This window comes from Mustela nivalis (assembly GCF_964662115.1).
Source record: "Mustela nivalis genome assembly, chromosome: 18".
Lineage (NCBI taxonomy): Eukaryota > Metazoa > Chordata > Mammalia > Carnivora > Mustelidae > Mustela > Mustela nivalis.
This window is the reverse complement of record NC_139037.1, coordinates 44,265,493-44,282,067: the sequence shown is the minus strand read 5'-3', so window position 1 is coordinate 44,282,067 and position 16,575 is coordinate 44,265,493. Positions and strand designations below refer to the sequence as shown.

The following is a 16,575-nucleotide window of genomic DNA, read 5'->3' as shown; positions in this document are numbered from 1 at the left end:
TAAATTTTAACCAGCCCCACTTTCCCCCACTCCTAATCTTCCTTAGCTGGCTCTAGTGAATTCTTCTTCCCAAAACACATTAGTGTTTTAAAAACCTGTATAACTGTCTGAATGCACCACAGAAATATAAATGCAGGCGGACAGGGATCTTTGTTTTGTTCACTGCGCTCACCACCTGGAACAGTGTTCTCAACACCTGGAACAGTGTCTGGCACAATAATGAGATGGGGGAAGGAAGGAGAAAGGCATGAACTGGGGCCTTAGGGGAAACAGCACGTATGGACGGAGTTCAGAGGACCTCCTCCATACCCAAATGGGCGATAAATTCCTGGGAGATGTCCATCCAGCGCAGCAACTGCTGCAGGAAGCCAAAAGCAAATCGTTTCTCAATGGAAGACGTGTCCAACTCCATGTCCTTAAGGCCTCTGCGCGGACAGAGAGGAGTCAGCCCCGAGGAAGGCCCACCCTGTCTCCCAATCTCTCCAGTTCCCTTTCTGCTTCACTAGGCCTTGCCTCTGCAGGCTTCTGCTCCACCACATATACCCCTCAAGTTTCGGGATGCTCCCTGGCCCCGCCTTCCCTCTCCACGCCCCACCTTCCTGGCCTCCTCCCCACTCCTGTTCCCGTCTCCAGCCCAGGGCCCGCCCCTTAGCCCCTCCCCTCCATGGCGTCAAGTTGCCCCCCCAAGCCCCACCTCTCTTTGCCTCCTCCCCAGGCCCCGCCCCTTTAGTCCCTCCCGTCTCTGACAATCAGGCCCCACCCCTCTAGGATTCCTCTCCTCTCTGGCCCCTCCCCCACGCGCCCCAGGTCCTACCCGCCCCCCCCCCCCCCAGTCACCTTCCTTTTCTGGCCCTGCCTTGCTACCCCAGCCCAACTTTTCCCACTTTCTGCCTTGCTAGCTCCTCCCACATTCCCCGCCCTCGCCACTCCCCCCCCACACCCACACCTCAGCTCCCCCACGCCACCCCCCAACCCCCGCCAGGCTTGAAGCGCACATGCCTGGTGACAGCATAGCCGTTCATCTGCAGGAACTTTAGAAGCTCCTGGGCCTTCTCTCGATCTCGTGCCTTCTCCTTGGCTGTGAGTGTGTCGTAGGGGACCAGCAGAGGGTGGGTCCCACCACCTGGAACAGCAAAGACCAGAAATCAGAGGGCTGGAGAGACCCAAGCCACTCTCAAGCCACTCTACGTCGTTCTTGTAGCTGAGGGCATGCATAATTACAGCAATAAAAACAGAGGTAAGAATAACCAAAACATGGTTTTCAGGTGATTGTCATCTCCTCACCACAACCCTATGGTAGTAGATGCTACTACCAGCATCTACTGGGGAGGGGCAGGTTGAAAGCAATCGTTCAAAGTCACACAACTGTAATCTAGACCCTTATGACTCTGGAGCCCATGACTAGGGAACTTTGGTGATGGGATGGGATGGGATGGGATGGGATGGGCGCCCTCACCTTTGGCCTCCAGCTCCTGCTTCTTCTTCCGCCCCCACGTGTTGTGGTAATTCTCCGCCAGCTGTTCTGCCATGGCCTGGGAAAGGACGAAAGATTCAGAGCCCAGACTCAGAAGATGCCCTCCCCAACCCCAACAAACACCTCCATGCCCCTAGATAAAAGATCAGGGCTCTTTTTACCTGCAGCTCCCGGGACAGGGTAACTCCGCTGAGGTCGGGGGGCTGGGGGCTGTAGCCTTCTCGCGGATCATAAGTCTGGGAGGACAAGGGAGAGATGGGAGGGCTTGATGGGCTAGCAGGAAGCCTGGACGGCAACACAGTTACTCTCTCCAGCTGGCCCTAGACCCCCCGTTCTGCGCCCTCTCCTTCAGGCCCTGTCTCTAACCCACGCCCTCCTCTCCTCTGCCTTTTGCAGTTTTCCAGACCCAGGCCCACTCCCTTTCCAGGTCTCTCAGCCTTGTGCAGTACCCTGCTCCCGGCCTCCCCATTACGATTACCCGATTACCCCACCCCACCTTCCTCCCTTGGCCCTTCTCTCTCAATCACACCTCCTGCCTGGCCCCGCCCCCGCCTGGCCCCGCCCCTTAGTTTAGCCGCTCACCACCCCCATTACCCCCGACCACGCCCCAGCCTGGCCCGGCCTCCACCTGGGCACTTTGGGATATCTTCCGCGTTTTCTTCTTCTCTGTTTTCTCCTCTTCCCCCTCCCTGGCCTTCTCTATCGTCCATTCCCAGGCAATCATGGCCTTCAAGGACTCCTTGATGGGCCAGCGGTAAATCTCTTTGTCCTAGGGCGGACAGAAAGGCAGGGAGTTGGAGGGATGGGACGGGAGGGAGGTGGCGGTTGGAGCCTTACTGGCTGGCCTCCGGTGTCCTAAGAAGGGAAAACCCTCCACCACGTGCTAGGAGAAAGTGGTCCAGCTTGGATTCGAACCCAGGTCTCTTACCCGCTTTGTGACAGAGGCTCCCAAACCAACCCTCATCCCATTTTACACACGAGACTCAGAGAAGTTAAGTTGCATTGTCAAGGAATCAAACCCCATCTTTCTAATTCTTTCTAAGAGAAGGAACACTACAAGTCCGGGGTCTAGAGGAGCCAAAGTTCACAGAGGAGGAGCCCTAACCTGCAGTCCCAGCTAGATCCGAGCTGATGAAGCAGCCTCTCTCTTCCCTGAACACCCAAATTTGGAGGTAACATTTTTGGACCCCTAGCACTGGGCCCCAAACTTGCTCACCTTCTCTGAAAAGGTCTTATAGGGCCTCAGCATGGGATGGGTCTTCAGTTCCTCGTCTATGTTCTCCCCATAGGACCAATTGTTCTGGATCTGAAGGTGGAGAGGGGACAGGGAGGGGCAGTGCCACTATGGAGCTGAGGGTGGGGGAAGGATGAGGGGTAGGGAGCAGCTTGGGGGACTCCTGGGGGACTCCCTGGAGGGGTTGAGGGTTCCAGGGGAGGTTTGGGGTCTCAGGAAAGTCTGGGGCCTCAGAGAAGACCTGGGTCTGGGGGAAAGCTGGGGTCTTGAGAAAGACCGGCAGGAATGGGGGTTGCTGGGGAGGGGAGGTCTCCAGCGCTAACCTTGTCGAAGGCCCACTTCTCATGCGTGTACTCCGCAAACTTGTTAATGAAGGAGTCCAGCTTCTCTGGGATGATCACACTATTGGGTTGGTACATAGGGTGGCCAGATGTTGGGGCTGACCCCTCCTTCCATGTCTGAAACCTTCTTCTCCTTCTCCCAGCCCCTAATGCCCACCCCACTCCTACCCCCAGGCCTCACTTGAGGGTCTCCACAGGCCGAGGATCGAAGTTGCCTTCAGCGTCCACTGTGGCCTTTTTCTCGGCCTTGGATGAGTATGAGGCATCCACGTAGTCAGGGGGCAGGGCCCCTGCGATGGCGCACAGACAAGGCATAGCCATGCGGTACAGCTCTGCGTCATACTTCTGGGGACACCACGGGTAGGGATGGGGGTCACTGCGGGTCTGGGTGTGCCTTCAAATCTTGGAGCCCTAGGACCTTTCCAACAATCAACCCTCCTCCCTGAGCCCCCACACATCAATTATGGTGTCCCTCCCTGAAACCCAGACCTCAGCATGCCTGACCCTCCAAACCACCCCTATATCACCCCTCTCTAAGCTCCCAAACTAGAGACCCAACCCTTCCTCCATTAAACCGGAGACCCAACCCATAGATTCTTCTGGATCCAAACCTGCCCAACGGGGGCTCCCTCTCTGAACCCCAAGTTTGGGAATTTCATTCAGGATCCCCCAACTTTGGGGGTGTTGCTTTACACAAACAAACCCTCCAAACAGGCTCCTTTCAGCCCTTCCTCCACCATGGGCCCAGACCTTATGCGCCAGCGAGTCAAAGATGCCCCAGAAGAGTTTGCGAGTGAGGTGCAGCTCTTCCTCGGAGGTGACCCCGAAGTTAGCCCAGCCCGTGGGGAGGCAGTAGTACTTCCAGCAGCGTTCATAGTGGTTGGTGAGGAGCTGGGCGGGAGCAAGAGGGGACATACAGATGGGAGGCACAGAGTAGATGGCGGGCAAAAGAAAGGTCAGGGAGGCCAGGGGTGCCTGGGCCTTGAAATTAGGAAGACGATCTGGATTATGCAGATGATGCTAATGAGGGAAAATGGTTTGCTTCTTGGGGAGTGGTTTGGGTCCATTTACTATTTAAATTTACCCTTCCAGTTTAGAGTGGAACTGCAGCCAGAGCTGGATTTGCCTGGTGTTGCTTTACACAAACAAGCACGCTAATATTAACCCATAGGTATAGTTGTGTGCAAAGTGTGAATGGACATACGGACGGAGTGATCTGTGCGCCCATGAAGGACCACGGCAAACAAACCTGGGCAGAACCCCATGCAAATATATGGTGATTGGGAACAAGGCCTCCATATCCACTAGACAAATTTGAAGCAGGAGCTGGTTTAGATGTATTAAGTAAAACAGTCATATCTGAGTTGGAGGTATCTCCTTATGCAAACCAGCAGGCAAAAAAATATTATAGGAGAGACCGTGCAGATATTCCTAACAGTTGAGGTGGTATTTGTTCCAATCAATGCACTCATTTGAAAAGAGCAAGGTACTTGGTCTGCACCTGCACATAAGCATGCTGATTAGAAAAAGCCGAGTACTCCCTGCAAACATACGCTAATTCAGGTGAGACCTGGCTCCCTGTTAGGCAAATCAAGCGCCAATGAGGGAGTGGCAGAGGCACCCGTGATGCCACACGGCTGTCCTGGAAATTTAGTATGCCAGTGAGAACGCTAGAGAGGTTCCCGTGGGGACACTGCCCTCACATTCTGTGGGTTCACTGGGCTGGGCGGTGGGGGATACCGGAGCCCGGAGGCCCCAGGGCAGCGCAGGCTCAAGAGGGCCCGTCCTCACCTTGAGCGGCATCTTGGCGAACTCGTTCAGGATGGGCACGTCGAACACCAGGCGCCGCAGCAGGTGCTGCAGCATGGACGGCCGGATGTACCTGCGGGGACACGCACCAGGGGAAGGGGCTCACCCCCAGGCCGGCCGCACCCCCCACCCCCCGCCGGCCCCACGCCGCCCTGCCCGCGCCCCAGCCCCACCTGCAGAGCGCCATGAGACAGTCCTCGATGACGTCGCGCTGCGCCTTGGTGAGCGAGCGGCCGCGGGACAGGCGGTACACAGTGTGCAGCATGGAGTCCACCATGATGGCGCGGTGCTCTGTCCCCGCGAACAGCGGCGCGCACTTGGTGATGAGCGGCAGCACCGCCAGGCACAGGTAGCGGTTCAGCGCCAGCGCCATCTCTGTTGTGCTGAAAGTGGCCTGGGGCGCAGAGGAGGGGCGCTCCTGGGGTGACCCTCGCTTCAGATACCCTCCACCCGCCGCCACCTAACAGTGTCCCCCACCGCCTCTATTATTACTTTGAACTATGCAAAATTTCAAACATAGAGAAGTGGAGGAATCAAGGAACGAACCCTCCTTATCGAGTGGGCTGTTCTGTAGATACTGGTCCAACCACCACTTTTCTTCCTGTCATACAGCCCTAGCCACCTACGGCTTCACGCATGAATACTGAGATATGTATCTCCATTCAGACAAGTGCTTCTGTTTCACATCCCAGGCGGCCACTTTCACACCCCACAGAATTAACAAACATGCAAAATTCATGAACAGCTTTCTCCAATTGTCTCAAAATCTGCTTTATGTTTGGCTGGGACTGCTTGGATCCGGCCACCTAGAAGGCCCCATAATGTATGTATCTGGCTGCCGGGTCTCGGGTCTTTTCACATCTAATTGTTTCCTCTTCCATTCTTTTTAATACTATTTATTTGCTGGAAAAACTGGATCATTTTTCCACTGGAGTTTCCTACATCTTGGGTATGGCTGGTCACAGCCTGGTGGTTTCCTTTAACTTGTGCCTCTGCCCCCAGTCTTTCTTTTCTTTCCTGTGTTTAAGATTTTTATTTTTTTTATTTTTTAACATAATCTCTACACCCAGTTCAGGACTCGAACTCACAACCTCAAGATGAAAAGGCACATGCTCTACCAATGTAGCCAGCCAGGCACCCCTGCCCTTGGTATTTCTGGTACACTGGTAGTTATAGAGCCAAGTTGCAGTGTTCCCTTTCCCAGTTAGTAGCCAAGAGTTATTTCTCCAATCTTAAAAAGAGTCTTCTCTCAGCCAAGGTCACCTGTCCAGCATATCATCATTCCTCTGTCTCCTCCGTCACCAGCTTGTGTAAAGAATTGTTGACACCCACTGTCCCCAATACCTCATGTGTCAGACCCTCGTAAACCCCCTCCACTACAGCTCTTCCCCACCACCTCACTGAAAGTGCTCACCAAGCTTACCAGGGACCTCCACTGGCCACAGCAGCCATCAGTTCTGTCCTCATCTTACTGGACTGTGTCCCCTTCTATAATCTAACTGTAACTATTATATATCTTATATTCTTATTATAGTCTTATATTATATTCTTATATAGAAAGGGACTATATAGTCCCCTTCTATAATCTAACTGTAACTATTATATATCGATATAACTATTATTGTTGCTGTTGTACGCAAGTCTGTCTCCTTGGTGGAGCCCTCATTAAGAATGATGATTTTTTAAATAAAAAATGTAAGATGTGGGGCGCCTGTGTGGCTCAGTTGTTAAGCGTCTGCCTTCAGCTCAGGTCATGATCCCAGGGCCCTGGGATTGAGCCACTCATGTGGCCCCTGCTTAGCAGGAAACCTGCTTCTCCCCCTCCCTCTGCCCCTGCTTCTGTTCCCTCTCTCACTGTGTCTCTGTCAAATAAATAAATAAAATATTTTAAACAAAAAGAAAGAAAGAAAGAAAGAAAGAAAGCTAGGTGAGATGTTGGAGAGTTCCACCCACCCTTGCCTAGAACTGAGGGTTTATCTTGGCTTTGTTTTCTATCTTGATGGCGTGCGAGGGTGGGTTGCGGGGGGCGGGGGGGGGGGAAGACTAGGATATATACACAAGCCCAGAACAAACAGAGGTAGGGATGCTATGGCCACACCCATCTCCCTGTCCTCTCTGGGGGCAGGGAGGGTGGCTACGGGGCTCACTGTACCGTGTCTAGCGAAGCGGCTGCCCGCATGTCAGGCAGGAACCCCACATCCAGCACATGCAGCAAGAAGTCCTGGTTCTCGATACCATACACGCGGTCCAGGAAGAGCACCATGGACGCCTTGTGGTCTGGCACAAAGGATGCCGACATCTTCGGCTGCACCAGAGCCCCATCTGTGGGCCAGGAGGGCGGTGGGGGGTGGTCAGGGATGCCCTTCGGACCCCTCTACTTCCTCCGTGGCAGCCCTCCCTCGCTGAGTCCTGCCCCCTGTGTACCTTTGCCCAGGGTGGGGATCTGCAGTGGGAGGCTGATGATGCCCACAAGGTCGTCCAGCGGCACGAGGGAGCGCAGGATGGCACGGATCCGCAGGGCCTCTCCCTTGCCGGCTTGGATTAGCTGGAATAGGGAAGCAGGCACATCATCGGCCCCCTGGGCCTCATTTGCTCATTACTTCATCCATCCCTTCCTGACCCACCGACAGGTAGAGCGGAACCCCTCATGGGGCAGACTCTAGAATTCCTGGCCCGGACTCCTCTGCCCATCCTTCTCCACCACCGCCCTGACCACCTCTGGCCCTCATTGCTCAATCTCCCCCACTGGTCTGGGAGCTCTGGGAGAGCTGGGCCTGGGGCTGTCTTGGTTCCTGGTGTGTCTGTCCCCAGCACTGCCTCACCTAAGACCCCCACAGAGCTAGAGTTCAGTCAGTGCTGTTGAATGCCTGACTGAAGAGGTTCAAGGTTGGCCCTGCATGCCCGTCCCTGTCTTTGGATATCTAGGTCTCACGTGCATCTCCGGCGCACAGCGTCCCAGTAGGTCAATCAAGGCAGCGTAGAAGGACATGATGGCGTGTCCCAGGTGCACCCGGTTCTCCTCCGGGGGCTCCTCACCGAAGCTGCAGGGGAAGTGGGGGCAGTGTTGGGGAGGTGGCCAGGGGCTCGGAGAAGGGGGGCCCATTCTGCTGAGAAGGAGGCGGGAGACTCACTGCTCACGCCGCCGGTCCCTACGGACGCCTGGGCCATCGCGCGCCGGGTCCTCAGAGATTCGAATGGCCTCTTCGATGGCGGCCAGCAGCCCTGAGCCGCCCTCACCCCGCAGGGCTGGCCCGAAACACTCAGGCTTGCGGATGAGCAGCCGCACCACCACGTTGGCGTTCTCCTCCACGCTCTCGCCTGACAGCCGGGTGGGGTCGAGAAGCCTTGTGAGTCGTGGCACTGGGACCCCAGGCCTGGCAGCCCAGGACCCAGCACCTCTAGAATTAACGCCAGCCCCACCCCACATCTTGCCAACCCCGCCCACCTGGGGGATCCCCACCCAGGCTCCGGGGTGGCCCACACCCCCCAGAGAGGCTTTGATCGGCACCCCCAACCCCCTGCCCTGCCACTGCCAACTCCTGACTCACCGTTGACGAAGACAGCAAAGCGCAGAAAGTCCAGGTAGCGCTCCCCGCCACATGGGTTCCAGCCGATGTCCGGGTACCCTTTGGCCAGGAGCATGGGGCAGCTCTGAAGGCCACAACCCGCCAGGTAGGACACCACCTGCGGGTGAAGGGGGGCTCAGCCGGAGGCCAGACCCACACCATTTCCTACCCAAGGCTCACATGTCCCTGCCCATCCATGGAGCTCTGCAGCCGGATTCATTTCTGGATCTCTCAGCAAACACTAATCCTCCTCCTCCACCCTCATCTCTCACCTGGACCATCCCAGGGGCCTCCATCCTGGGCCCTCTGCTCTTCCCCCTCCCTCTCCATCTATCCATGCCCCCTATCCATCCTCACCCCCGACAAAGTGCCCCTTCCCTGCTTGGAATACTCCTGTGGCACCATCTCACTGACGGTAAGACCCAGAGCCCTCTCAGTGGTCCACTAAGACCCTCTGCCCAATCTTCCCTGTTACCTCCCTGCCCTCACTTCCCACCACTAAGCCCTTACTCCCTCTGCTCCAACCATTCTGGACTCTTTGCTATTACTCAAACTCATGAGGTTCACTTCCATCTCAGGGCCTTGGCACTGGCTGTTCCCCCTATGCCCATATGGCCCCTCTCCTCCTTTAGAGCTTTACCTGAATGTCACTGTCTCAGTGAGGTGATCTCTCATCACACTCATCTAAACTTGGACACCCTCCTGACACTCAATGTTTTTATCCCCAGCTTACTTTTTTCATTTTAACTCTTGTCACTAGCTAATACACAATGTATTTTACTTACTCATCTTATTTATTATGCATCTTCCCAACTAGAATGTCAGCCCTGTGAGAACAAGGATTTTTGCTGGTCTCCCTAACTGTCACAGCCCTACTGCCTTAGTCCTGGTACAAAGTAGGTACTCGGGAAATAGTTGCTGAATGAGTAATACTATAATACCAGATAACTCTTCTTGAGTGCTTATCATTTTATAAATGCTCTCATGGATTAACTCATTTTATCCTGAGGATAACCTTATTCTATTATTCTATTATTACATTCATTCTACAGATGAGAAGACAGACGCCCAGAGAATTTAAGTCATGGGTCGGTCCCAAAACAGCAGGTGCCCCAAGGGGCCAGGACTCCTGCTCCCACACCTTCTCCAGGTCCTGCTCTTGCAATGCCAAGGCCAGCTCGTTGTTGTCGATGACAGAGGCAGCTGCCACATCCAGAGGCGTGGAGCCCTGCATGCCTGTGAGGGCGAGAGGTGGGGAGAATGCTCTTCAGAGGTGCGTAGTTGACAGTGTCACTACGCTGTCTCTCTCACCTCCTCCCAGAAGCCCTCCTTGATCACCCCTTTTACAGCCTAGGTCAGGTGCCTCCTCTGACCTGACCGCTCTGGGCTGTCACTGTCTGTCTCTCGTGCTGCACCATGAGCCCTGTGAGGACCAGGGCCGGGGCTGTCTGGGTATCCCCAGGACTGCTTCTCAAAGGGCTATAGCCTAGGGATGTGTTTAAAGTGAGTGTTTGCTGAATGACTGAGTGAGTCAGCAGAGACGGATGCGTGGATGGACCTCCAAGAGTGGGCCGTAGGGGACAGCGCCCCAGCCCGGGCTCCAGGGTTCTCACCTAGGCCGATGCCACTGTTCTCCAGCAGGTAGCTCAGGTGGTCAAACATGGAGCGTTGGTTCTGCCGGCTGATGCGACAGAAATAACAGAGGAAGCGGCAGCAACTTGTCACCATCTTGGGGAAGCGGATCTCCTGGGCAGGCAGAGTGGGCTGGTTGTTAGTGCTTACCCGCTCTCCCCCACACCGTGGCCCCCTGGCCTGAGCTCCTCAGCCCCCACAGGCCTCTTACCTTGGATTCGCCACCACCCCCGAGGACATTCACCATGACCTCCATGACCGTCTCGTGCATGCCCAGGGCCCGCATCAGGTTCGGGTGTTGGTAAAAGACTTTGTTGTTCATGATGTTCCTGTGAACGGGGAGAGTACATGGGGTCGCCAGGGGCCAGGTGGGGCCCAAGCCCAGGGAGAGCCCCCAGACCCTTGGAGGAGTCTACTGGGATAAACAGTCAACATTTACTAAGCTCAAGGCGCCTGGGTGGCTCGGTGGGTTAAAGCCTCTGCCTTCAGCTCCGGTCCTGATATCGGGGTCCTGGGATCGAGCCCTGCATTGGGCTCTCTGCTCAGTGGTGAGCCTGCTTCCCCATCTCTCTCTGCCTGCCTCTCTGCCTACTTGTGATCTCTCTGTCAAATAAATAAATAAATCTTAAAAAAAAAAAAACCCACACATTTACTGAGCTCTTCCTTCATGCCTGGCACCATCCCCCTTTATGGATCTGAACCCATTCAATCTTTATGTCCACTCTGAAAGGCAGGAACTATAATTATCTCTATTTTACAGAAAAGGAAACTGAGGCATAGATCCAAGGTGGACACCCCTAGGGCAGGGATTCTTAACCACGTTGCACATTGTATTCCCCAAGTGCCTAGAAAGGGCATGGCACAGAATAGGTGCTCAATGAATGCTTGCTGAGTGAAGGAATGAGACACCCTTGACACTGACTGAGCGCCCAATACCATCATGGCCATTGTCAATAGCATTATGATGTGCCTGAGCCCATGGAAGCTTCATCATGACTCTACGAGGTAGCCATGGTTCTTCCCCAGCTTGGAGATGAACACTGAAGCTCAAAGAGGGTAAATCTTGTGCTAAGAGTTGCAGGTGAGTAAGAGCTGATACCCCAGGGGTTGGATGGAGAGGGGAAGGGAGGGGACATGAGCCAGGGATATGGGCTAGCTATTGGGAGAAGTATATCACCCCAAGGATGGGGCAGAAGTGGCAGAAGGAGCCATTATTGCATTCAGGGGACATGAGCCAGGGGGACAAGCTGGAGCTAGGAGGGGGCTCCTCCTTCCGGGGGAAGATGCGAAATCCAGGGAGGGGGCAGGGGCTCACCCAATGCTCTGGATCATGAGGTTTTCCTCCTGGGGACCCATCTGCACGATAAGCAGGGACCGGATCTGGCCGAGGCACTCAAGCAAGCTCATGGTGTCTTCCACAGATGATGGGGAGATGGTGTATGCCCGGGGCAGGGCACGCAGCAACTCCCCGAGTCCATCGTACTGTCGGTGCAGGAGGCTGAACATGGCCCGGACGAGCTCGGGGCTCTGCACGAAGTCCTCTTGAGCCCAACGCACCACTGTGTGGGACACCAGCTCCTGCAGTGACTCTGGGAAGGGAATGTAAGTGTCAGAACACCGCCAGGTCAGGGCCTTGAGCCCGAACAATGCAGAAAGGGCTCCTCTTCCCAGAGGGCTGCTCAGTTACTAATGCCCCGACCCTCTACCTGCCAGAAGTGGGCAGATTCTGGAAGATTTTTTTTTTTTATTGCCCTAATAGCTTCCCTGTTCTCTTCACCCTAATACCTAGACAGTAAGGGCCCTCTAAAGCTTTCAAGAGGAAAAAGAAGATGTATCACTTCAAAATACCAGAGTATATTATAAGCACCTTTGGAATATATAATGCACCTTTGAAATCATAATTCCCCTTGTTCTGTAAAAATACTGTTGATTTTTCAACAAGAGAGACAACAGACACAAAGAAAACCTGTGGACTTTGGTGTCATTTGGAAATGATGTCAAAATGAACCGTTTTATTCTCCTTGGCCATCTCCCTGGGACTCATATCTCCTACATCCAGCATCCATTTCTTTGTCTCTCTTTCTCTCCCAACCCTTCTCCTTCCCAGGATTTCTGGGAGAAAAGATAGATGTCTCACATGTTTCAGCGTTAAGAGAAACCTCCATGTACTGGGACTGAATGATGGTGTCAATTCATAACCTTTCAGTGCTAACCTTTCAGGGCCAGGGGCAATCTGGCCCTGCCCCTTCTGACCTCATCTCCTGCCCCTCTCCCCTTGCTTGCTGTGCTCCAGCCACACTGGCCTTTAAGCACACCAAGGATGTTTCTGCCTCAGGGCCTTTGCACTGGCTCTGGCTATTCCCTTTGTACCAATGATCTTCCCCAGATCTTTGCATACTTCACTCCCCAGCTCTGACCCCTCCACCTTCATCCCTCTCTCTTCTATCACTCAACTTTATTTTTCTCCTTAGTCCCCATGGCCACCTGACATGGTAAGTACATGTATATGTGTATCTGTTATAACATGCTAAACTCCTGGAAGGCAGAGATTGTGATTCTTTCCCCCTACAGTATTCCCCAGCCCTGCCAACAGTGCCTGCCCCATCCCTGTCCCCACCCTAAAGTTCCCAGTCCTCACGGGGTTTGCTCTCCTCAGCTGGTGGTTCCTCCTCGGGTTTCTCCTCCTTCTTCTTCACCAACCGTACTTTCTCCAACAGGCTCATCAGGCGGCTGCCCAGGGTGGCCTCTTCCTCTGGTTCCTCCTCCTCCCCCTCCAGCTGAATTCCTGGAGTTGGTCAAAGGGAGAGGGTGTCATTCAACTCTGTGTTTATTCATCTACTCATTCACTTCTTCAATGACTGGTTCATTCATTCCTCCTTCAGGTGTGAATTCTTGGGTTTTTCATTTATTTCTCCATATGTTCTTATGTTTGTTTATTTATTCATCCTTCTAAGCATTTTAAATGTCTTTTAAACTAAATAGGTCTAAAGAACTCAAGGAAACCATGTCTAAAGTATTAAAGAGAAGTATGGGGGCGACTGGGTGGCTCAGTGGGTTAGGCCTCTTCCTTCAGCTCAGGTCATGATCTCAAAGTCCTGGGATCGAGCCCCATATTGGGCTCTCTGCTCAGCGGGGAGCCTGCTTCCCCCTCTCTCTCTGTCTACCTGTGATCTCTCTCTCTCTGTCAAGTGAATAGATAAAATCTTAAAAAAAAAAAAAAGACAGAGAAAGAGAGAGAGAAGTATGATGACAACGACTACCAGAATAGAGAATAGTATTAAAGAGGTAGATCATATAAAAATAACCATATAGAAATTCTGGGGCTGAAAAGTACAAAAACTGAAATTTCAAATCACTAGGGGGGTACAATAGCATATTTGAGCTGGTGGGAGAAAGCATCAGGGTACTTGAAGGTAGAACAATAGAGGCTATCTAGTCTGAAGATTAAAAAAGAATGGAGAAAAAATAACAGAGCCTCAGAGCCTGTGGGACACAATCAAATCAATCAGTCAATCAATACATGCAAAAGGGGAGTCCCCAAAAGAGAGATGAGAAATAGCAGGGAAAATACTTGGAGAAATAGTAGCCCCAAAGTCCCAAATTTGATGTAAAATATTAATCCACACATCCAAGAAACTTAACGAACTCCAAGTAGGATAAAATCAGACAGCGCCCCACCTAGATACATCCTACCCAACCGTTTCAAAGCAAAGGCAAATGGAAAACTTGAAAGTCAGCCAGAGAAAAACCACTAACCACATATAAAAGAATCTTAGTAAGATTATTAACTGACTTATTACCAGAAACAATGGAGGTTATCCATTTATCCTTCCAGCCACCCAACCACCTCTCCCTCCAATTTTCAGTGATCCATCTATCCATCCATCTGACCAACATCACCCTTCCCTTATCCATCCATCCACCCAGCCATCTCTTCACCCATTTCTTTACTCACTCATCTCTCTATCACCAATTTATGCACTCATTAGTCACTTGCCTGTAGCTACCCATCCATGTATAATCCACTCAAATACCCATACAAACTTATCCTTCCACTCATCCTCTATCTGTTCACGAATGTCTGTTCATTCATTCATTCATTTGTTCACATGTTATTTCATTCAAGCAAAAGTTACATTGCACCAATACTGTACATATTTAAGATCAGGAAGTCTTAGGGAAACTTTAGGAGAAGTCTCAAGAGAAAGTCTGGGAGATGGATTCTCTCATCTCTCTTACCACAGTGTGCCAGCAAGTCTTGATGAAATTCCAGCAAATCCTGTCGGACTTCTTCAGGGAGAGGACACTCTTCCTCATCCCCACCATCTTTGAAGTGCAACAGCATGTTTATCTAGAGGAAGGTCAAAAGTTAGAAAGAGGGTCAGAAGCCCAAGAGCAGGAACTCCAAGGTCAAGGATCAAAGATCGAATTGTGAGTCCCTACTTAAGGTTCTGAGCTGGTGAGGACTATTTGAGAAACTAGAGGTTTGAAAGGAGTCAGTGTCAGTCTGAAGTGACCAAGAGCTCAGACTGGTTCAGAGAGAAATAGAAGAGTAAGAGATAAAGATATCAATAAGGTCAGAGGCCAGGCACGAGTTTAAAGATGTCATGCCACCAGTACAGGGAGAGGTTAAAGTTGGGGTTTGGACAGTAATTCCAGCTGGGGTCAAGTGTCAGACTACCTGCTCCTGGGGTGGGGAGCGGAACTCGCGAGTACGTCTTGCAGTCTCAGCAGCAGACATGGTGAAGGCTTTCATGAGGAGGCCATAGCGGTCCCGCTGGTTGGCCTGGAGCTTGTCCACATAGCGCTCCGCAAAGGCTGCTAGGGATTCCACCCGGTGCTGTAGCTCTTGGTCACAGAAATACTCCAGCAGGTGGCACATCTATGGGAGGACAGCCAGGCAGTAGAAACGATGGTGATGAGATCATCCTTGAAACTCTTCTTGCTTCCTCTCCCCTCTCCATGGCCCTGCCCTATCTGCCACAATCATTTCCTGCCTGGACCTTTAAGCCAGCCTTCTCCATGGTCTTATCTCTCCAATCCACCTGCCACATGGCAACCAGAGAGATCATTTGAGATCAGCAGCACTCCAATCACCTGTGGCACATCCACAGCTCCCCACTTCCTGGGGACAAAGTCCAGACTCATGCCCCATCAGATCCTCTGTTTCCCAGCCCAGGTAGGGGGAGGCTGGAGAAGAGGAAGAACCAGCCCACCTGTAACTTCACAGATTCTGGCAACTTCATCTGGAGCAGCCCTTCCTCCAAGCCTTCTTCTTTCTCCCCTTCTGCTGTCTCCTCTTCCTCTTTTTCCTCATCTTCTTTCTCCTGTGCCTCTTCCTCTTCATCCTCCTCCTTCTCCTCTTCATCTTCTTCTTCTTCCTCCTCTTCTTCTTCCTCTTCTTCCTCAGTGAATACTTCAGGTTCAATCATCTTCAAGATCTGTTTCACATCCTCATCGGCAAAGATGCCCATCACCTACAGGACAAAGTCTGGGTCCTTCCCTGTGCCCACAAGACCTGCAAATCGAGTCCCAACCTCAGCCCCCCAACCTGCTTCTCCTGCATATGTCAGATTCATTTCTGCATGGGCTAGATATGATTCTTCCTACACAAAGAAATGGCATCCCCCTGCCCTACTATTCATCCTCCTTAAGATCCTCCCAGATCCACAGCCTGTGTACTGCCTTACCTGGCCCAGACCACATAGCTAAACATGAGCACCTCTCCCTTCACTAGTAAATGCCCTTTCTCCTAAGCTTGAGCATATGTGACTCTGGAACAGGACACACCCTGCCCTGATGGGATGCCCTCATAGCTCCCACTACATGCTAGAACTCAGTAAACATAATGAAGATGCTAACAGATGGAGGGGAAGTGGGTAAAAGAAACAAAAAAACAGTGGGGGAAAAGAGATGGAGATGTGGAGGGAGGGCTGTGTGGCTGAATTAACAGCTGAGTAGAGGTCTGAAAGGGAGAGAAATTTGTGGGCAGATAAAGGATGGAGAGAAAAGGTAGAGGAAGAGACGGGTGGACGGATGGACGAAGGACAGGATATATAATCTCTGGGTAGGTGGGTAGGTGGATGGATGATTCGATAAGTGCATGAGTATGTTAATGAGTGGATGGGAAAACAGATAAATGGGTAAATAGCCAGGGGGTAGGGTGGGATGGTTGGATGATGGGCAGGTGGATAGGTATGTGCTTGAAAATTTGGATGGATGGATATATGGATGAGACATTAGATGGGTATGTGAATGAAAAGATACATGCAGGGTGTCTGGGTGGCTCAGTGGGTTAAGCCTTTGCCTTCGACTCAGGTCATGATCTCAGGGTCCTGGGATCGAGTCCCGCATGGAGCTCTCTGCTCAGCGGGGAGCCTGCTTCCCTCTCTCTCTCTCTCTCTCTACCTGCTTCTCTGCCTACTTGTGATCTCTCTTTCTGTCAAATAAACAAATAAAATCTTAAAAAAAAAGATACATGTAATAAAGGATGAAAAATGGGTGGACGGTGGGTAGATA

General features: G+C 52.5%; 1 protein-coding gene across 5 annotated transcripts in view; it reads right to left on the bottom strand.

Annotated features, from left to right (window-relative positions):
* RYR1 (ryanodine receptor 1) overlaps positions 1-16,575 on the bottom strand; it is a 107,612-nt gene that overhangs the window by 54,921 nt on the left and 36,116 nt on the right. For all 5 annotated transcript variants that reach the window (XM_082709066.1, XM_082709067.1, XM_082709068.1 and 2 more), the window contains exons 36-59: positions 15,273-15,533; positions 14,738-14,938; positions 14,296-14,407; positions 12,695-12,841; positions 11,372-11,645; positions 10,268-10,385; positions 10,038-10,170; positions 9,566-9,660; positions 8,407-8,542; positions 7,990-8,176; positions 7,791-7,899; positions 7,283-7,403; positions 7,011-7,180; positions 5,032-5,252; positions 4,841-4,931; positions 3,800-3,940; positions 3,231-3,394; positions 3,032-3,110; positions 2,691-2,780; positions 2,103-2,243; positions 1,636-1,710; positions 1,457-1,532; positions 1,000-1,123; positions 310-425 (exon numbers count right to left, since the gene is read on the bottom strand). In XM_082709066.1, the coding sequence (XP_082565192.1) occupies positions 310-425; positions 1,000-1,123; positions 1,457-1,532; positions 1,636-1,710; positions 2,103-2,243; positions 2,691-2,780; positions 3,032-3,110; positions 3,231-3,394; positions 3,800-3,940; positions 4,841-4,931; positions 5,032-5,252; positions 7,011-7,180; positions 7,283-7,403; positions 7,791-7,899; positions 7,990-8,176; positions 8,407-8,542; positions 9,566-9,660; positions 10,038-10,170; positions 10,268-10,385; positions 11,372-11,645; positions 12,695-12,841; positions 14,296-14,407; positions 14,738-14,938; positions 15,273-15,533 (3,382 nt within the window). The remainder of the gene's footprint in view (positions 1-309; positions 426-999; positions 1,124-1,456; positions 1,533-1,635; positions 1,711-2,102; positions 2,244-2,690; positions 2,781-3,031; positions 3,111-3,230; positions 3,395-3,799; positions 3,941-4,840; positions 4,932-5,031; positions 5,253-7,010; positions 7,181-7,282; positions 7,404-7,790; positions 7,900-7,989; positions 8,177-8,406; positions 8,543-9,565; positions 9,661-10,037; positions 10,171-10,267; positions 10,386-11,371; positions 11,646-12,694; positions 12,842-14,295; positions 14,408-14,737; positions 14,939-15,272; positions 15,534-16,575) is intronic.